Source organism: Marmota marmota, unplaced genomic scaffold, assembly GCF_001458135.2.
Source record: "Marmota marmota marmota unplaced genomic scaffold, marMar, whole genome shotgun sequence".
Lineage (NCBI taxonomy): Eukaryota > Metazoa > Chordata > Mammalia > Rodentia > Sciuridae > Marmota > Marmota marmota.
The window spans coordinates 1,473,433-1,495,404 of NW_026000327.1; the positions used below are offsets into that span (position 1 = coordinate 1,473,433).

The 21,972-nt window shown below is 47.0% G+C and overlaps 1 protein-coding gene across 1 annotated transcript in view; it reads left to right on the forward strand.

The window, feature by feature from the left end:
• Positions 1-21,972, forward strand: part of Anos1 (anosmin 1) — a 129,219-nt gene that overhangs the window by 4,143 nt on the left and 103,104 nt on the right. The window contains exon 2 of the mRNA XM_048797402.1: positions 4,102-4,149. Within this exon, the coding sequence (XP_048653359.1) occupies positions 4,102-4,149 (48 nt within the window). The remainder of the gene's footprint in view (positions 1-4,101; positions 4,150-21,972) is intronic.

Sequence of the window (21,972 nt, forward strand, 5' to 3'; positions counted from 1 at the left end):
AGTGTGCCCGAGGCCCTGGTTCAATCCCCAGCACTTAAAAAGAAAAAAAAAATACTCTTTTCTCTGCCTTTTCCTTCTCTCTCCCCTACCTCTGGCAACAGCAAAAAACACCCTTAACATCATAAATAAAAGCAAATTATATTATACCACGGTTCTAAGCTAATAGGAAAATATTTGAGATCAAATGAATCTCTCCATTTTAGTTATTTCCTTTAAAAAAACATTTTACATAGTAACAAAATTGTCAATGGTGAATCATGGCTGGTCATGGGCAGTTGATTTGGTTGTCCACAGTTTAGTATTTTCAAAACCGCAGGCTGATTCTGTTGTTCCTCCAACTCTGGTTATATTAAAGACAGTGCACGAGATGGCTGATAGTTCTCTTTTCAGATGCTTGTATCTAGATAACCAGTTTTCATTCATCTTGATCCCTCCCATGTGGGTGTCTTTGAGTGAATGGAGTGTTTTCTTTGCTGGAAGCTTTTGAAGAATTATTTTTTCTTTAAGGGAAAAAAAAATCAAAAGGGCTAGAGATGGAGAGACTTTGAAAATGTCATCGAAATTACAGCCGGGTGCAGCCGATTGAACTTCTAGAAACTGAAAGTTGGCTGGACTGGCGTTCATGTTTGATCTGGTTAAACCAACAAAATGCAGGATGTAATCTTTCTATGATTATGGAAGTCCCACTGTCTGATCCTACCTGGAGGTTACGGTAATGATGCGCCAGCAAAGCTCTTTCCTTCGAAGGCACTTTGATGCTTCGCCTGGGGGCTGGCCTGACGCCAGAAGAAGACTTTATTGCAAATGCTGTGTTTTATTTTGCTTGTCAAGTGGCTGAGCCGGCGGAGGCTCTTGTAGCAGGAGGGAGAGCTTCCCCTGGGGTGGGGTGACGCAGTGAGTGGGGGGGCTTGGAATTTTCCATGATTCGTTTGCTCACGGAGCATGACAGGTAAGCAAATTATGGGGTCGGTATCACTGGGACACATGGGCACACCTGGTCCAAACAGAGTGGTCAGCGAAGTGAGGGTTTGGCTAACCAGCTACCTGATGCTGTTCAGCAGATGCTTTGCAGAGATAAATGCTGTGCTAAAGGCTGAGAGATGGCTGTAGGGGTACAGAGCAGCTGCAGGACCTTGATGTGGGGCAAAATAAGACACTGGGAGAAAAACAGGACACCTAAGATCCTCAAAGGAATGAGACATATATTTTAGGGGAAAAAAAGTATACATACATGCGTGTGTGTGTGTGTGTGTGTGTGCGTGCTTAATTGCATGCGTATATGTGCAGGTGGGTGTGTGGCAAATGTCTTTGTAGAACAATCTCCATGAATGAATCCAAAAGACAAATGATGTACTGGAGAATCCTAACAAATATACAGCCTGTGGACCATCCATGCCGGCCAGTCAGATTTGAAATAAAGCAAAAGTACTAAGCCACTTGCACATTCCTGGTGTGGGCAAATGCTGAGAGGCGGCTACCACCCAGAGAGAAAAACAGGAGAGGCAGCCCTCGTATTGCAAAGACTGTATTTTTGTATTTGCAATAATGAATGCTTTTGAATCTCACTGATCAGGCGGAATCAGAGAGTCCAGGGTGAGTGTTATCCATTACGGCAGGGAGATGTTAAGTGTGGGATCATTCCTCTACTCCTAAAAACAATAATGATGGAGCTGGGCTGGGTGGCACACGCCTGTCATCCCCGCGGCTTGGGAGGCTGAGGCAGGAGGATCGCGAGTTCAAAGCCAGCCTCAGCACAAGAGAGGTGCTAAGCAACTCAGTGAGACCCTGTCTCTAAATAAAATGCAAAATAGGGCTGGGGATGGGGCTCAGAGGTCAAGTGCTCCTGAGTTCAATCCCCAGTACCCCCCCAATAAAACCCAATAATGGTAGTGGGCCCCCTTACCGATATCTAAGTTCCTGCCAATCATCTTGTAAATCTTTTCATGGATTCTCTTTAATCATCTTAAGCACACTCTCTTCCCTGATCATAATCATCTTCAGTACTTGCTTGCTATTGCCCCAAATACTTCTTTATATGGACAGAGCTTTTTATTTAATGTGAGAGGGAATTTTTGCTTTCAGTGAAGCTGCCTTGATTGAGATAATGCATTGGTATTAATTCTCAATAAAATGTAACAACGTTAACAGCTGGGCTCTGGGGCTTATGAGCCCTTCTCATTTGGGTGGGTGCATAGAAACCAGCAAGTTGTGGAGCATGGGGTTTATGGGGCAGGGAGAGGGTTTGCATTGGGAAACTGGGGTCCCAGTGCCGATGGTGATCTTTGCGGGGTTCTTTTGTGTTTTTTGTTAAAGTTTGTCCACTCTCTGTACAGTCAGGGTGCAGAGGAAACAAGGTATTCCATACCTTTCTCATGGATATAATCTTGTCTTTTATTTTCTTAACCCTCGGACATTTGCTAAATTTAAAAAAAAAAAGTGAATATCTAGAGATAAGTCCAAATCCACTATAATCTACTTCTTACCCATTTACCTGATTTCCTCCTTTCTTCTCTACCCAAGCCACCAATCTGAATGGAAGATTGATTGATTGCAGTGCTGGGGATTGAACCCAGGACCTTGGGCATGCCAGGTGATCACTCTACCACTGAGCTACATCATGCCCTACTGCTTCCTGAACATAGAATATTCAAAACCATCCATGTCCATTCTTATCTCTCCCTTCCAAGACTGGAGACCTGGGGATTCCTCCATAACCCAGTGACAGTCTCACCCCTGTGTGTGACTGTGACTTTCCTTACTGAGTGGGGGACTGGCCTTGACCCAGCCTTACTGCTTTCCAACCCCAAATAATGAGTGTGAAACTCTCGCGGTGAGGCCAGGTTGTGCTCAGATGGATGCGTTCCCTGGAAGTCCCAGCAGGAGCCAACTGCGCCCAGAACAAACAGGGGACACCAGCATCTCACTTAGTAAATTCATCTTGGTATCTCCAAAGCCGAGAACAAGGCATAGGAGGCCTTAAGTTATGGTTTTATTTTATTTGGCAGGAGTAATAATAGGGGTTGAACTCAGGGGCGCTTTACCACTGAGATTATGCAATAGTACTCTGTTCACGCAGATATTCTTCAAGGTCAAAGCCTAGAGCTTCTAACCTGGGAAATGGGCCACCTAACTCCATCCCCATCCTTAAACCTCCGAGAACTGGACACCATGGTGTCTCACCTGTTGGGCGATTGATGGTTTCTTCCTAGCTTTGCTGATACCCCAGCCCGGCACAATCCTACTTGAAATATCACAAGCAGAGGGAAATCGTGTCCAAAATGTTAGTTATGGTGCATGTGAGGTTCCCAGGTGGAAATGTTCAGGATAATAAGTAAACTCCGCCGTGTGTTTTCTATTAAGTGAATGTGAAGCATGCTAAGTGGTTTAGCCACACCATCACACACCGCAGAAGGAGTTTTTAAAGGTCAGCAACAGATTGCGATCATGACGGTGGTCCCGTCCGGTGACAGTTGAATTGAAAACTCAATGTGACCTACTTTGAAGGTACTGCATTTGTATTCAGATATGTTTACATTCGTGAATAGGATTGTTCCAATTGCCTGTGGCATTCGGTACAGTGACATGCTGTGGAGCCAAGGAGCAAAGGCTACACCCTGTCGTCAGGGCGTGTCATAGGCTGCACGATCTAGGTTCACGCCCGACCACTCCACGGTGTTCATACAGGAAAAGGAAACGAGAGGCTCGTCCTGTGAGCTCTGCCTCTCATGATTGTCATTTGGCTGAGCTCAAAAGCCTCCAAGATGCCCAACTTGTACATTTCCCCAAACTGCCAACTCTGGACAAAATGCCTACTGTTCATGTCCCTGGGAGTCTGTCTCTCGTGGCTCCACACACCGTGAGAGTTGGCTCAGACCCTCTTCCCTTCTAGACATCTTGGAATCGTCCGTGCTTCATGTCTTTATTTATATCGTAAAGTTGATGACAAAAGTAGCCATTACCTTAGAAACATGTTTTCTTCCTTAGAAACGCATCAACATTGCAAGATGGGTCTTTTTAAAAAGTAAATATTTTTAAATTATACACAATTAGAAAATCATTAAATGGGTCAATCTCTCTCTTTTTTTTTTTTCTTTTTTGCAGAATAACGGCTCCCTGGTTTGGTGCCAGAATCACAAGCAATGTTCGAAGGTACGTTTCCTACAACTGTGTTCTTACTGTAACCAGCTGTTAATTTTGGAATGGGGAGTCACAGGAAGTGGCAGAGTGCAGAGAAATCACATGCATCCAGTTTCTATGAGTGCTTACATGTTACACTTCACAAAAAATTGAAGAATCTTTTATTTCATAACCAAAATTTCATGTGAGAAGCACCTAACAATATTGAAACCACTTGTGTGTGTAACATGACTGTTTTGAAAGGTCTTTTAGACACATTGTCTTAAATGATAGAAGGATAATATTTCTAAACTGCAGATTCTGCACACACTGTGTCATTTCATGTGCATCAAGGTTATTTAAAAGTGGAACAGGATTCCTCATGCTGTGTGAAGTGAGTTGGTGAGAATACACTCTGCTTACCTCTGACTGTGTAGATCTGAAACAGAAATGAAATCTGGTTTAGGATCCATTTACTCTCTTTATGGAATAGCCTAGGCATTTGCTCTGATAAGTCATTTCCTGGTGTCTGTCATATCGATTCATTCTTCAGCTGGAATTTTGGGTGATTTATTTATGTCATCATTGCAGATGAACTTTTGGAATCTGTCTCTCTACTTATCTGTCTGTCTTACTATGAGACTCACTAAATTTCAGAAGTGTTGTTTTGAGTAGTTGGACATTACATGAATGATAATTTGTTTTATCAGTGTTTTTTCTTAATTAAGCACTCATTTTCTCATTATTCCATGGAGAAATTAGTTTTTTTTTCAGACTTGAAGGTCATTTGAATAGAATAGGGTCATGTGACATATTTACATAAACATTGCAATGAAAGAAAATGGCATCATAGATTGTTAAACCATATTTTGCAACTAATCATGAAGATTTGACTTCAGTCTTTGAATTTTCCAGGAAAAGCAGTCAATCTCTTTTGCAGGAAAGCAAGAATGGGTCAATAAGCCACAGCTAACTCCATCAGAAACTATGGAATACATTATAAAACTAACATAAGTTGAAGAATTACCTTTCATTTGTGATCTTAGGGAATCCTTGGTGTGAACCTTACATATTAACCAAATTTCATCTCCTTGGGTTTTATCATAACTGGATACAAGAACACAAGATCACAGTGTGTGCATTTCTCTGGAGGTTCATGAGATAGCATATAGGTTTTTTTTTTTTTTCTCTTCAACTGTAGGCTACTGAGTTCTATTTTATAGAATAGGAAATATTCTGGAATGCCCACATTTGATCATGATCCTAGAATCACTTAACAATAAGTAGAGATAACGCTGAGGTCTAGGTCCCTGTCTGCCCTGTACCGTGTTGTATTTGGGTCAACAATTTTAAAAAAATCCATTTTAAACAAATATTGAGACAGAACAATTTAAAACAACCACAGAAGTAAGGTTGACAATATGATTTTTAAATATTTTTACATATTTTTCTTTTTGTTCTAATTGGTTCTACATGACAGTTGAATGCATTTTGATACATCATACATAGATGGAGTATAACTTCTCATTCTGCTGGCTGTACATGATGTAGAATCACACCAGTTGTGCAGCCATATACACACACAGGGTCCTAATGTCTGATTCATTCTACCCCATACCTCTTCCCCTCGTCTTACTGCCCTGTACCTAATCCAAAGTACCTCAGCTAAATTGCTGAGGCCGGCCTTGAACTTGCGATCCTCCTACCTCAGCCTCCTGAATGGCTGGGGTTCCAGGCATGCGCCACTGTGCCTGGCTCACAGTATGATTTTCTTATTAGATATTATAAGATAGGGATTGCGTAATGTTTGATAGACACCTCACACTTCCCTGTGACTTCTGGTTACTATCTGCAAAGCCAGTGAGGTCTCCTTCAGAGTCCCTCCAGGGCAGGATCACTCTGCCCCCGCTAACTGCTCACCTCCTCCGCTGCCACCATCTCTCTCCCCCGGATGAACCTGAGTACATACTCATGGGTGTCCCGGACCCTACTCCTGCTCCAGACACTCTCATCTCCACTGATTCCGGGAAAGACCCTTCAGACAGAGCAGTAGAATCCTGCTGCCTGTACCCTACACCTCATTTCCCGGTCACCCAGACTAAGCGCCCAGGCTGTCCTTGGTCTCATTGTGCTTTGTGCCTGCCTTGTTATATGTTGGCTCAGAGGAGTCCCCCAGGAGCTCATGTGTGAGCCAATGCAAGAAAGTTCAGAGGAGAAGTGACTGGATGATGAGAAGGTGTAACCTCATCAGTGGATTAATCCACTTGAATGGATTGACTGGGTGGAAACTGCTTTGACCGTAGGCTCTGGATAAACTTTGAACACCGTTCATCTGAGAGTGGCTCCCTGAATGTCCGTGCACTGTTCTGTGGGAGCCTGCAGCCCCCTCTTTCCTCCTCTGGGCGCGATCTCCATGGCTGGACTTCCGCTTCCCATTGGGTTTGGAGTTTGTGTATTGAAGCAGGAGTTTAGGGACTCCTCTTGGTGCCTGGGGGGCGCTGCTTTGATCTCAGTGGGAGTTCGGTTCCTCCAAGGGCTACCCTCCAAATTCTCGGTCATTTTCCAGGTTGATTCAGAGCCCAATTGAGAGGTGAGGAGGATTGGTTTTGCTTTCAAGAACATCTGCACAGATTCACTTGACATCTGTGAAATTTATTGGACAAGGGTCAACCCTCTGGAACACAAATGTATGTGACTATTGAAGGTTTTTTGTTTCGTATTAGATGCGTTCAAAGATTTATGTGATAATAACAGTAAATCCATAAAGCCCAAGGAAAACATGTCTCGGGAGCAAAATGAAACCACAGACATACATGGAAATGCGCTCAATCTCCAAATACCCCAGAACAAAGCGGAGTGTCTGTTTTGGTTTGCGGTGCCAATAAACCATGGATCAAAATTTCAGAGGCATTATGTACTTTCAGCCTCTTATAATACTTCCTGCATTCATGCAATATTCCCTGACTTTAAGTGGTAAATCCAAGGGCAAAGTTGATGTGGAGCAAGCATCCCTTATCCAATGTACTGGTCTGGTTTTGGAAGCTAGGAACCGCCTCACAGAGAGACCTACCTTTCACAGAGGCTCAAAAGAGAAGTGCAGGCTCATGCCCCTCTGGGATAGAGCATCCATCTAGTTTCCTGAAGAAAACTTCTCAGTGGTATATAATGAATTCTTCTTTACCTTGGATGCCAACGTCAATATTTTTTCAAGGAAAGATCACGTCTTGATTGCCTAGGAGAAAATAAATATGATGTGATAGTATTAGAAGGGAAAAGAGAAATATTCCAGGATTTCCTTAAACCCATGACAGACTTAATTTTCTTGATGGTTTGTATATGAATAGTTTCCTGCTCATTCTGGTGCATGCCTGTGACCCCAGCAACTCAGGAGGTTGAGGCAGGAGGATCACGGGTTCAAAGCCAGCCTCGGCAATTTAGCAAGACCCTGCCTCAAAATTAAAAGTAAATAGGGCTGAGGATGATGTGGCTCAGTGGTTAAGCGCCCCTGGGTTCAATCTGGGTACCTAAAAAGAAGAAGGCAGGGGGGGGAAGAAATGGTTTGTGTGTGTGTGAGCTTTCAAATAGTTTTCTCTAGAAAAAGCGTTAATACAGTATTATACTAACATAACTAATGTTTAATTAAAAGTTAAATGCAAATTTGTCTGACGATCCTATAATATCATCACCAAAAATAAAATAAAAGCATGGTTTTAAGTAGCTCAATGGCCTTTATGTCAAACTTGACCTTTTGAATAGCAAATGACCACCAGCAAGCCTAGTCCATCACTTCATGAGCAAGGTCATTTACAATGACATCATCCAATATGACCCTACAGTAGCATTAAGGGGAATACCATCTCTGATATAAAGGCTGAAATACAAAGAAAAAGGGGGAAAGAAGAAAAGAGAGAATGTGGGGGAAAAAATACCTTCCAGAGAGGGTACTCAGCACGTGCCATTTTCTTACGAGGTAAAGGAATTTTTTAGTCCTGGGATGGGAGAGAAACTTCCGGAAGCTTCCAGCCCTGTGCCTACCAGTGATTCTGCAAGTACACGGGCGGGTTCAGGATTTCAGCATTTGGAGAGGTGCCGCACCCCCTCCATCTGTCAAAGCCCCAGGAATGCAAGCCGAGGGTTCTAATTGGAGCCTCTAGCAGGGGGGACAACCTGAAGGGGTGTCCTAGATTGGCGTCCGCTGACCACCGCGGTGCTTATGCTAAGTGTTTTCCGCCTGCCTGCTGGGGACTTTCATCAGACATATTAGTTTGCACGTGGGTGATCTTTAGCCGGCAGGAACCGGCGCATTCCAGGTCATGTGGGCCCCCACACTAGTGTATCTGCTAAAAGACCGAGCACCGCTCCCCGCTAGGTAGGTAACGCACTCAATACTGAAGGCAAAGAATGGGTTCTTATGCAGATCCAAATCCCATCAGTGACAAGTTAACGGCTCAATGTGTTTCTGATTTTCCACGTCCGTTTTGCGGGTGTGAGACTCTTCCCCCTGCTGCCAACTTCAAAGGACAGACGGTGGAAGGGAGCAAGCTCCCCCGTGTAAGTCTGAGTCCTCATTCTTTCCGAAGCGCTTACTATTCATTTCCCCTTCCCTGAGATGAAAGGAGACACCGGTGAAATGTCTGACTTGGTTCACGATTGAAGAAGGGCTCCTGAAGTCTGGCCAGAGAGGGCAGTGTGTGTGGAACATGTCAAAACCCTCAGAATCGAGCCACACTGCAGGGCGATCCCAGCCTGACAGATGTTGGGAAGTTGTAAGGTGTTTATCAGCAGGCCTGCGGGGCATGCAGCTCAGCCACTGTTGGAAGATGTTAGGGATCCAGATGGTCCCTGCAAAGAAGCACCCAGGCCAGGCCGACTGAGCTTTGGGGACCCGTATGTTTGGGTAAAGGAGATGACGTTGGATTTTCATAGCTGGGTGGGTCAGCATCTGGGAGCATGGAGCATGCAGCATGAGATGCACTGTGTTGTACACCCGGCCCCATGAGCATCACTGCACAAATATTCTCCACAGGAGCAAAAACTCTCTGTTGAAATAAGGGGTCAACAGTCACTTTTCTATGTTCATGATTGCAACCCCATTCCATGCATAATCCTTGAAATGAGGTTCAAGTCTAGGGGCTTTACCTAATTACGCCCAGGAATTTCTGTTAGGAAACTCAACTTGTGTTTGTGCATAGTCTGGAAACTTTATGTCCCTGTAGCCATAAAAGAATAGTCCTTATGAGAAAATAACTCTGTTTTCATTTTATTTATTTATTTGGGTACCGAGGATTGACTTCAGGATTGCTCGACCACTGAGCCCCATCCCCAGCCCTATTTTATAATTTTATTTAGAGACAGCATCTCACTGAGTTACTTAGCGCTTTGCTGTTGCTGAGGCTGGCTTTGAACTCGTGATCCTCCTGCCTCGGCCTCCAAAGCTGCTGGGATTACAGGCGTGCACCATCCACCCGGCCTTATTTATTTTTTAACATGGACACTGTCTTGCCCTTCATCTTGACTGAAAGAAAAACTATGGATTTAATGATCATGGACAAACATCATGTGCCTTTCTCAGGACTTCTATCTCTTGAATGAAGAAGAACTGGACTTGTCTCATAAATAATGAGTTTCAACTACTTTGTTTCACTTGTTTTTCAAGTAGTTTAGGTCAGAGCCTATCCTTAGTCCATTACCCAAAGCATGCTGTTGTTTGGGTAGTGTGTGCGTGTGTGTGTGTGTGTGTGTGTGTGTGCATGCGCACGCGCTTAATGGCTAAGCCGGGCATTTATTTTATACTCCTTGTTCAGTGTGAGGTTATTTAGATGTAGATGTGTCATCTACCATTGAGGCTGAACTTTTTGTTCTCTTCTGAGCTGGAAGAGAAAAACATTTTGTCTAAGGACGATTTCTGTCACAAACCCTTTTTTACTTTCTTTGATGGGCATCTGGAAGTGGGTTTGCCTTGTTTCTCCGACAAACGTCCTTGTTTAGCCCTTTCATTTCACTGGGAAATGAAGTTTGCAAGCTATGAAATGACCTTGAAATGTCCCAATGCCGCCATACACTTGGGGCTTGCCCAAGAGGTAGCTTATCAAACTCACTGCATCCTTCTGGTACCCAAATCAAAGTGTGCACCATCTTGAAACAATCCATCCATCAGGCAGGTACAAACACCATTCTTATGGATACTGTACATTTTGTAAATAAGGGTATTGTGTTCATTCACAACTAAAAAATGTTTTTAAAAAGACAATCAAGAATGGCTCCATGTTGTGGTGGAAGCTTGTTCCATTCCATGAACCATTTGGTACCAAACGTCACGGTCCCGCTCACTGAAGGGACAAGACATCTGTATTCAGAACCCAGGTCTTTCAGCTGCGAAGTCGTGATCTGGGGACCACCCCATGGTTGTGAAGCAGCAATGAGAACCTCTTATAAATTGGGTGGGTAAAGGCTCTGGCAATTAAAGGCAGGGAGAACGGCTTAAATGATGGAAAGGGAGCGCTGTGTGGACGTGTTCGGATGGGGAATGAGGCGCCTCCAGCCGAGGTAACACCCTTTGTTGGTTGGGGGCCAGCCGAGGCGAGGGGGTTTGGCCTTGTCTTCACAGAGCCCCCCCCCGTCATAAATAGCAGAGGTCAAAGAACAGTCTCTAAAACGACACAATAAAGAAAGGACCTCTCTCCACCGGGCCTTTTCAGAGCAAAGCCCCCAATGGCAGCCAGTTCATTTTCCATTTGTGTGTGGGGGGGAAAAGTGACTTAAATGTCTGCTTTTGTGAAAGATTCTTTCTTCCTTTCGCTCGCTGTCTCTTTCTCTCCCTCTTTTTCTCTCTGCTATTGTGAGCACTCAATGTTTATGTTGATTCTCTGCGTCTCCCCCCGCCCCCCCAGGTTCCACCGGGGTTCAACTTCTTTAAGTACAATGGCAACGCCACTCAGGCGACAGAGTGGGGAGGGGGGATGCTGTTTTTATTGCCAGGTTGAAGCAGGAGAAGGGTTTGAGATGGTTTGAAAGGCAGCATCCTGTGACACTGGCCCATCTAATTCATGGCAAGGGACTTATGTCATACCAGCGTGCACGTGAAGACCTGGGAAAGGCGCTGGGGGTAGGATGTGCCCTCTGCTTGTGCAAGCCGAGCGGTTTTGCAGAGCTCAGCAGCCTGCAGCCACCCTCTGCAGAACTCTCCCCGTGCGCCTGGACGGGAGCATCTTGGAGAGGCCACCTCAGATCTTCCTGGGGACGCGCGCTGTCTGGGCGCGCCGGCTGGTGACCGTGCAGCATTGGATGGCCGCGCGACTCCAGGTTCTCACAGCCGAGGGGCTGAACTTGGTCTGCGGTGGATGAATGAGCCGCCTTTCCCAAGGGAACTCACAATCGCTTGGAGACTGTGAAGATTCATGCCTCCGCGTCTGGACCGTGCGTTCAGCAACTTTGCCTTGGGGACCGAGGGGGCAGGCCTGCGAGTTGGGGGCTTTTTACATCCAACTGTACATGCACGTTTTCCCTTTTTGTATGAGGAAATAAAGCCTGCTCTAAGAAGAACCCTCCCCTCCTCCTAAATCCTTCCACAAAAAAAAAGATACTTATTAAGGCGGGCATTCTGCAGCGCTAAATGCTTCTTTAACTTTGCTTTATCTGCTTCACTGAGCACAGTGTACCCAGTCCCGGGAATTCACATTACGGCCCGCGCGCGCAGCCTCCCCTATTCTCTGGGGCTTCTTTGGGCACAGAAATAATCCCTTCCTAGAATCTTTTTGAGAAAGCCACTGAACTATGCAGCCTAATCAACTGTAAATCTCAGCCATCTCCGAAGTGGTGCACGGAGCCGCATCACAACTCCTCCCCAGGTCTGCAAAGGCAGGCAGTAGCTGCAAGCCCCCCGGGCAGCCTCACCCCGAATGCGAGCCTTTGCTGTATTTGAAGACAGGGGAATGCAGGCCGTTTCCTCCACGAGGGCGCTGGGCACCCCGTCTCCCCATTCCTCTGTCCTTTTGAGACAGAAATCCAAGGAACCTGCTTGGACCCTGAGTCTTCCAGTTGGTAAAGGAGGATACTCAAGGTAGAAGTCAACCCTGCATTTGAGATGATTTTCTGCTCAGTCCTAAGGCGGTATTTGGCTGGAGGCAGTGGTGTGGTTTGGGAGAGGGACCCCTGCGCGGCTCTGTGGGGTGCTGTGCTGGATCCCCACAGTCCTAACCTCAAGCCCGCAGAGTTTGCTCTCTGGATGAGGCCCACATGGTGCCTGTTCACTGCCCTCTCCCTGGGCTTGCGGGATATTCTCTGTCAAGCTTGTGTGGCAGCACAAATGGCACCTAAGGATGCTTTTAAAGCATAGAACTGAAGCTTCTCTTTCCAAATCCTACAGGAACAGGTCAGCTCAAGGCCATTTGGTGACATTGCTTTAGGCCTGTGCAGGGGCACATGGAGGGGTTCCTGTTCATGTGCTCAGAGCAGTAGAGAGAAAGGCAGAGAAGGAGGGAGGGAGGAGCCAAGTCTTCTTTAAGGCCACACCCCCAATGACCTAACTTCCTTCCTTTAGGCCCCTCCTCTTAAAGGGTCCAGCACCTCCCCATAGTGCCACAGTTTAGAGACCAAGCCTGCTATTTATTCATTTTTTTTTTTTTTTGGTGGGGGTACTGGGGTTGAACTCAGGGGCACTCAACAGTGAGCCCCACACCCAGCCCCATTTTGCATTTTATTTGGAGACATGATCTCACTGAGTTGCTTAGTGCCTTGCTGTTGCTGAGGCTGGCTTTGAACTTGGGATCCTCCTGCCTCAGCCTCCTGAGCCACTGGGATTACAGGACAGGTGTGGGCCACCATGCTGAGACCAAGTCTTTTATACACAGTGTTTTGGGGGGACATTTCAGCTCCAAACCCCTGCACTCTGTATATTACTGTGTCCTAAATTAAACCCATGTCCTCTTCCATTTGGGTGAGAGGTGCTAGGCAGCATGGTAGAAAGACTTTGGCGTGAGTGACCTGATGAGGGACTTTGTGATTGCCACTGTCGGTGGCCTAGGCCAGCATGCTAATTCTGTCTCCCCAACCCTGCACTTCTCTGGATTCTTGATATTAATTAAAATCATGAACATTCTCTCAATCACTCAAGCTAAAAATCTCAAAATCCCACTTAAAACCTTTTCTTTCCTTTACCTTTAGTGCAGCCATCTGCAAAATCCCCTGGATTAGTCTCAAGCTAATTTGCCATCCCCTTGGGCATCACTCAAATGCTTCTCCCTGAAATGTCCTAGTACAACAACCTCTGATTTTGCTGTCATACTTAGGGCCCCCAATTCTTAGAGCACTGCCTCCAAACTTTAGCATGTGCAAGAATCCCTCAGGATGATTGCTGAAGGGTAGGTGCCCCAGCCCTCCCTCCGGGACTTGGAGCTGGGGTCTGAGACTAAGCACTGCTCAGGGGATCTCTGTGCACGCTGGTACCACAGGATCAGGCTCAGGTCTGATGCTCAGCACCTACTCGGGTGTCCTTCACACTTGGGCAACTCTGTGCATCCTTGTTCATTCCCAAGTATGTTTTCACTTCCTCTTTTCATCCTGATTGGACAATTTTGCCAGACTTGACAGCATGCATGTTGTGCCTTACCTCTTGGCTTTGGCATGGGCCATTTTGGAGAGTTGGGAGGGAGGATCTTGGAAGAGGGAATTTGCCTTCTATGCCTCAGGGTTCTCATCTTAAAATAAAAACAAACAAACAAACAAAAAAACAGCGATGATACCAACAGTGACCGCATAATGATTTTTTTTTTTTTTTAATGAAGAGCTAATAGCTTAGCTCACATCTCATCTCTGCAGTAGCACCTGCTACACAGCCCGTGTTAACCGTCTTGGCTCTTCTTGTTACAATCATTAACCTATATTTGCAAATGTGTGTGCAGAGGTATAATTTTTCCTGTGAAATTCCCCTTTTCTCCAAAGGCCAGATCAGTTTTTTTTATCCCGACATCTTTCCCTCTCTTTATAGTCCATTAGTCCTAGGATCAATTATGGAGTCTCTCCTCTGTGCTAGCAAGCAGCTGTGCTTATTTTCACGTTCGTTTTTCTCTCTCTTTTTTATTTACGTTTATGCTGTTGTTTATATATGGTGGACCCTGCGTGGGTTGAGTCATGGTGCCTCATTATCCTCATCACTGATAAGTCCTCCTATTCCAGGGAGGGAGAGAGAATTCGAGGTCAGCCTGCAAGCGACCTCACCACCTAGGGGAATCACTGACCATCGTAATTCTGTGTATTCATTGGACATTTTTATAAACTCGCAAATAATGCAAGTAATGGGACATAGTTTAACATATATAATGTAGTGTCTAACTCCCCACTGCCTTTCTCCCAGATCCCACTGGTCCATATTCTGTTTCTACGAATGATTTCAGAACTGTCAGTCCTTTGGAAAAACCCCTTGCGTCTCAGAGATGCCTGACGGTTTGTTTGGTCTCAAAACTCAGAGCAGCCCCATGTATTCGACCTAATATTCCTTCTGAACTGGTGCTCGCGCCGCTGAGAGGTGGCGGGCAGGCGGGGGATTGTCTTTCCACATTATATGACCCACGGAGTCCGGGTGAGCCCCCCGGGGTATGTGATCGCATTACGGATTTCTTTCCTCTGCACCAGAGTCTGGAGTTTGGGGGACTTGTTTATGTTCTGTCTGCTCCAATGGATTGACACCTGCTTAAGAAGACGGGCTAGGTCACAGCTAAGGGCTAGGTTACAGCTCCTGGCTGGGCAGGGCGTGACCTTGTTCTTTCCTGTATCTTAGGGCTCCCATGGCTGAGGTCCGAGTAGGGAATCAAAGCTTGGAGACCGTGAAGTGGGTGGAGAACCTTACGGTTCTCCCCAAAACCCAGGAATAGAGCTATGCTTTTCCTCATTTAGAAAACTTGGGTACAGCCGGGGGGTCGTGGCGCACACCTGTCATCCCGAGGCTCAGGAGGCTGAGGCAGGAGGATGGTGAGGTCAAAGCCAGCCTCCGCCAAAGCGAGGCCCTAAGCAACTCAGGGAGACCCTGTCTCTCAATAAAATACAAAATAGGGCTGGGGATGGGGCTCTGTGGGGGAGTGTCCCTGAGTTCAATACCTGGTACCACCCCCCNACTACTTTTTGTAATTTTAAGTTTGAAAGTTTTTGTTGTTGTTGTTGGGAGCTTTTTTTTTTTTTTTGGTATTGTTGTTTTTTGTTTATTTGTTTGTTTTTGGTACCCGGGATTGAATTCAGGGGCACTGGACCACTGAGCCCCCTCTCCAGCCCTATTTTGCATTTGATTTAGAGACAGGGTCTCCCTGAGTTGCTTAGGGCCTCGCTTTGGCGGAGGCTGGCTTTGAACTTGTGATCCTCCTGCCCCAGCCTCCCGAGCTGCTGGGATGACAGGCATGCGCCAGCACAACTCAGCTAAATCTGAGAGTTTTTAAAAGGACATACATTCGTGTGTCTTTACAGGATGAGATATGGTATTCAATACCTGTGTAGGACGGCTCATGACCAAATCAGGGCAGTTAGCCTTTCTAGCTCCTCAAACATTGATCATTGCTTGTGCGGGGGCCTGCAAAGTCTCCCTGGGTTTGGAACATGCACTCCGTACCTGCAGCCCAGAGTTCCCCTTCTGGGCTACGGGATGGAAAGTGGATCTTGTCGACGTGGACAGGAATCCTGGTCCCTGCAGGCTGGGGTGGACAGAGGCTGGACTGGAGGGACCAAAATACAGTCAGAGATGGGAAGAGAGCTCCTTCCTCTGCCCCAGCCTCTCTGAAAGTTCCGGCAGCCTGGGAGGGCTCTGGAATGAGGGACATGGGGCGACAGAGCGGAGCTTTCTGGGTCAGGTCGCTCCTGCTGCCAGAGAACAATCCAGACCTGCTCCCCAGTGGGGAGGGGATTGGGAGCCCAGCGGGAAGGGCCCCGGGGTGGTTCCGCTGTTAATTTTTCTCTTTGCTTCTGGACCCCACGACTGATAGGTGTCTGTCCCTCTCATTACGCCCTCGGTGGGTGGCAGGTCTGGATGGGAAGCCCCCGCGGAGCCTGCTCCCCATTTATTATGACTTCTGAACCTTTTTATGCATTGCTGGGTTTGGGAGGCTGTGGCTGCTGCTCCAAGTCGCAGGCAGAGAATAAACAATGAGGTGGAAAGAAAACCCAGGCCCTTTCAGGGGGGAAAAAAAAAACATCGTGAACCTTGTGACATAATTGTGAACCGTCTGGCTTTTTATACTGACCTAGTAAATCGGAAGACAGTGCTGTTCCAGGTGGGTCACCACCCACCGCATTTGCCATTGCCATTCCAATTCATTTAAACCGATTGCGATTCAAATTTCACTTCCTATCAGCTAGTCTGGCAGCTTTCCAACTGGAGGGGACTTTGCCTCCCTTGGGACATTTGGCCCTGTCCAGGGACACGGGTGTTTTGGTTTTCACAACTGGAAGAGGCACGTGCTTCTGGCCGCAGGTGTGCGGAAGCCCTGGATGGTGCTGGACGAGGTCAGCCCCCAGCACCAGGAGTGACTTACCACCATCCGGAGTGAGTTACCTGGCTGGAAATGTCAGAGGAAGGTGTGTGTGTGTGTGTGTGTGTGTGTGTGTGTGTGTGGTTTATTTGTCTGTCTTAATATGTGAATTCATGAACTTATTATTTACTTTGGTACTAGGGATGCTTAACCACTGAGCAACATCCCAGCTCTTTTTATTATTTATTTATTCATTTATTTATTTTTTAATTAGTTGCTGATGGACCTTTATTTTATTTATTTATTTGTATGTGGTGCTGAGGATGGAACCCAGCGCTTCACGTACGCTAGGCAAGTGCTCTACTACTGAGCTACAACCCCAGCCCACAAATTTTTTTTTTTATTTTGAGACAGAGTCTCACTAAGTTACTGAGGCTGGCCTTCAACTTGTGAACCTCCTACCTCAGCCTCCCATGCCATTGAGATTACAGGCATGCACCACTGTAGCCGGCCATAATGAATATTTTTTTTGGGGGGGATTACCAGGGATTAAAGTCAGGAGCACTCGACCACGGAGCACATCTCCAGCCCTATTTTGTATTTTATTTAGAGACAGGGTCTCATTGAGTTGCTTAGCACTTCACTTTTGCTGAGGCTGGCTTTGAACTCACGATCCTCCTGCCTCAGCCTCCCGAGCCGCTGGGATCACAAGCGTGCGCCACTGTGCCCGGCCATAATGAGAACATTTTTAAAGGGAAGTTGACTTGGCCACATCTGTGTCATAGGAGCGGGGCCCAGGTTTTCTGGCTTGGGAGCTAGCAACCTTTCTCTTCTATCCTTGTCTCCTTGGATCAAGTTTCAAAGTAGGCGATATACAACTTCAGAAACAGGCCAGCACTCAAGACTCTGAATACCCCTTTTTGTCTCTCAGTTTTCCATGATCCACCTTGAAAGGGGAGAAAGGAAGTCATAAAGAAAATGTAGTTTTGATTTGCTCTTTCCCTGGGGACTAGAGTGAGATATCACCTCTGTTCATGGAGCAAGAATGACTATAATCCAAAATGAACAAACAAACAAAATAGAGATATAGGTAAGAATGTGGCTAAAGGGGGCCCTCTCTATTGTTGGTGGGAATGGAACTTAGTACAGCTGTTACAGAGAACAGTGTGGAATTTCCTCAAAAACTAAAAATGAACTACCATGTGATCCAGATATCCCACTCCTGGGCATATGTCCAAAGGAAAAGAAGTCAGTATACCAAGGAGACACCTGCATGCCCATGTTTACTGCAAAACTGTTCTCAATATCCAAGATGTGGAATCTATCTAAGTGCTCATCAACAGACGAATGAATAAGAAAACATGGTGCACATATGCAACGGAATATTATTCAGCCATGAAAAAGAATGAAATCCTGTTATTTGCAACAGAATGGGTTGAACCAGAGGATATTATTTTAAGTGAAATAAGCCAGGTGTGGAAAGATGAGTACCACATATTCCCTCTTCTACGTTGAAGTCAAACAGAACCAACCTGCATGTAGAAGAATAATTACCAGGGGTTGGGAAGAGCGAGGTGTGGGGGAAGGCAGGTGTAGGGAGTCTGGATAAAGGATTACTGTATACTCCAAGCATGTGTTGAAAAAGACTTTTTGCCTGCAGTAGCTTATATCAATGTACAGAACATGATATATGCACTTTGGTTTTTCTTAGCTTCTACTTTAAAAAGAAAAGCCAGAGAGATGGTTAAACTGCATGATGCCCTCTCAGCCAAATGAATTATTCTGGGGAAGAAATTAAAATCTACCACATTAAACCAGATGCACAGGAGCTCAGCACCCACTTGGAAAGATTTGCCGGCCCTACCAACCAAAGGTGGCTGGTTGGCTATTGCATTAAATAAACAAATCCGTCCAAAAAAGCATTTTGCTCAGGGAAGTTAGGACATATCAGTTAGGGTCTCAGCTACGGTTTGACCACGAGGTGTCCCATAAATGCTCCTGTACTGTTAATGTCAGAATTAACCTTGGAGGTGCAATGACGGATCGCGAGAGTTGCGACCTAATCTGTCCACCCTAGTTTGAATGGGTGCTCACTGTAGGCAGGTGGGACATGGGCGTGGCTGCAGGAGGTGGGTCACAGGGGGCTGTCCCTGGAAGGGCGCGTCATCCCTGTGGCTCATCCCCCTCCTCTCTCTCTCCACCACCCCCTTCTGCCACGATGTTCTGCATCATCTTGGGCCCAGGGCAATGCAGTTGGCCACGTATGGACGGAACCTCTGAAACCCTGAGCTCCCAATAAATATTTCCTTCCTGTTCTTGTTGGGTATTTTGGTCACAGCAAGCAAAGCTGACGACAGAGGACCCCAGGAAAGACTTTGCTTCAGTGTTCCTGAACCGGGTTGTTGAGATGGAAATTCCAGAGCACATTGGCCTGGGCTTCTCGGTTTAGACACCTCGATGATGGTGCTGGGTTCAGGGTTAAGACCTGCATCTCCTCTGGCTCTACCTGCAGAGAGAAGCTACGTCTGTCTGTCATTCTTTCCTGTCCTACTGTGCATCTGAGGGAGTGTCTTCGAACAGAGCTACGGCGGGAATTATTCTGAGTGATAGTGACACCAAGGTGCATATATCTCATCACTATCATATCATATACCAGGCCCTGCCCAAAGTGAAGAATTTTAGGATCTCCTTGGAGATTCCGCATGAGAGTCTCCGCCAGCATGCGGTCAGTGTATGCATGACCACACGTTTTGGCCCGAAAACGGTGCTCATGAAATACGTGGGAGTGTCTCTCTCTTTTTCTGTGTCAACTTTTGAAAGGAGCTCCGTGCTCCCAGGGGGTGCCAGACCCACAGCATTTGGACTTTGCAAAGTCCGTTTCCCGGATGGGATGCTCTGTAGCCCAGGCCCACGGAACTCATTTTCTGCACCTCCTTTGGTGGCCGCCGTATGCATTTCCGATCGTCTTTGGGAAGAACGAATGAGTCTTTGATCCAAAAGGGACTTTTGGAATGACGACAGCCCCTTGGATCCATGCCCCTGATTGCAGGAAGAGAGGCCAGTGGAAAGGTGAAATATATAAATATCACACTTCACCTGGGGACATCCATTTGGAGTTCCTCTGAGGCGTCCATATTTTAGAGATGACTCACAGAATTTGGGGTGCAGGTGACAAATTTCCCACAAATGGGGTGTGTGCAGACTCCCTACTTCTTTGCTTACTATTTGGATCACCTCTGTGGTGAAGACCCTAAAGAAGAGATAAAGCAATAACGTCACTCGATGGGAACCTTTGTTATTTTAAGGGCTGGTTCTTATTTTATTCGTGAAACTTGTAGATTTTAAGCCTCACTTCCCAGGATCACAGGAACGTTAACCAAACAGCAAAACAGGCCGAGGAGGTATTTTTTTTTTTCCCCACCTCTTAAAAAAAAATATTTAACAAGAATACTTTTTGGGGGACAGATGAGTCAGCTGAGGCTTTTGTGAAATGGTTTCTGCAATTTCACCACAGATGGGCGCACTGGGTCGTCTGGTTTTTCTATCACATGGAAGGGAAAGAGTCTCGAGGATTCTTCTCACGACAAATAATGATCCCAGACCCTAAGTGTCTTGTTACAAAGAAATGAGCCAAAAGGCTCTTCGGTTGGGTTTCTGCTTGGTCTGAGCCTGTCAAGTTTACTGTTGGCCTTTGGAACGCAAGGAAACGCTATTTGTCACCTGGAGAAGAGAGGTAATGAGGGGCGGGCGCTTTGGAAAGAGAGCTCCTCGGGGTGGGAAATGGCTTCTCTTTGGGACATGGGGTGGAGGTGTGAAGCTCCTGCGAGTCCTCAGCGCTCCCCAAGGCTGCCCCACCCTTTCGTCTCCGCCAGCGTCTGAACATTTGGTCCTTCCATCTCCCATGGGAACCAGCACTCAGCCTGGGAAATGAATCAAGCCACTTGGGGACATGAAGGAGAGCTTTTCCAGATACAAATGGGTTTTGTTTTATATTTCAAGGCATAACAGAACTTCCTCTGCCTTCCCCGAAACTCTCAAAATGCAGAACAGAGAAGACAATTTGGAAAGAGGAGGGGCGTGTGTGGTGTAGGCGAGTCCTTCAGAATCCCGTGGGTGATGCCAATTCCATCCTCCTCTTGGAGGCTGAGGTATCAGGATCTTCTTGTCCAAATTAGGGTGCGTTTTCCGACAGCATTTGGAAAAGCCCTCTGACCCCTCTTGCAGACCTCCTGTCCTGGTGAAGGCTGTAGTTTCGTGGGCAGAAAGCCGTCTGACTGCCAAACTGCATTGTTCTGCATGTTTTCAAAGGAACATCAGCGCTGTGCAAAATCTCTCATCACTCTGCAAAAAAGAAGAACACCACCTCCTTCCTAATAAATCCACCACGTAGGCAATACCACCAGATTTTAGCTGCCATTAAAACATGTATATTAAATGCACGGCTGTTAACCACATGGCAGAACTGAGTCCTGTTAACCGAATCAGTGCCTGAAGGGTGAATCAAGGTGGGCACCAGGTCGCCCTTGCCCTCTGCTGGAAGAACGAAGGGCAGGCTGCTCTCTTGCCCACCCCTCCAACCTCCCGCCCCACGGCAGACTGAGCTCGCACCTGGGAAGCAGGATATGGCTGGTGTTCGGGTCCAACACCCCAGTTGATGAATTAACAGGCTGTGCATCCGTCCAGCAAATCCTGCAGGGCGGCTGGTTCTCAGTACTTCATTCAGGGGACAGGAGATGAACCTTCCAGCTCACCTCCCCTGTCCCCCCCCCAGGGGATGCAGCCAGGCTTGCGGGGAAGGCTCACACCCGCTGGGAACAGATGCACCCCCCCACCCGGGGCTGGCGAGGTAATAGCACTGACCTCAGGTCACTGGACCAGGGAAATCTCTTGCACGGGTGGGTCACTCCACATTGGTTCCGCCAGCCCTCCTCCACAGCCTCTTCAGGGCGGTGCTGGGCTGATTTATAGGCACAGTCCTGGGCATGAGCAGCCGGAGTCCCCAGCGGGAGGCCCTGGGGACCTTTGAGGACAGGGCATTTCCCTGCTGTGTGTGTGTGAGCTTGTAACCCCTGTTGGCCTGAGCCTGTGGATTCCAGGTGTGACGCTCTGATGTGAAGTTGCCCCGGCAGGACAGCGGGGATGGCTTGTGCCCAGCCACAGAGCACTGGGCTCCCGGGAGTGTGGGCCAATGGGTTCCGCGTGTAAGTGGAGAAGGCACCAAGCAAACATGGGAGGGGGGCTGAGCAGAGGGTACAAAGTGTCACCCAGGTAGGTCAGCTCAGGAGACCTCTAGGGCACAGTTACCAGGGCTGATGACAATGTATGGTACTGTTGAACCCGGGGGAGGGAGAAAGAGAGGGGGGGAGAGGGGAGGAGGAGGAGAGGGAAGGAGGAGAGAGAGAGAGGG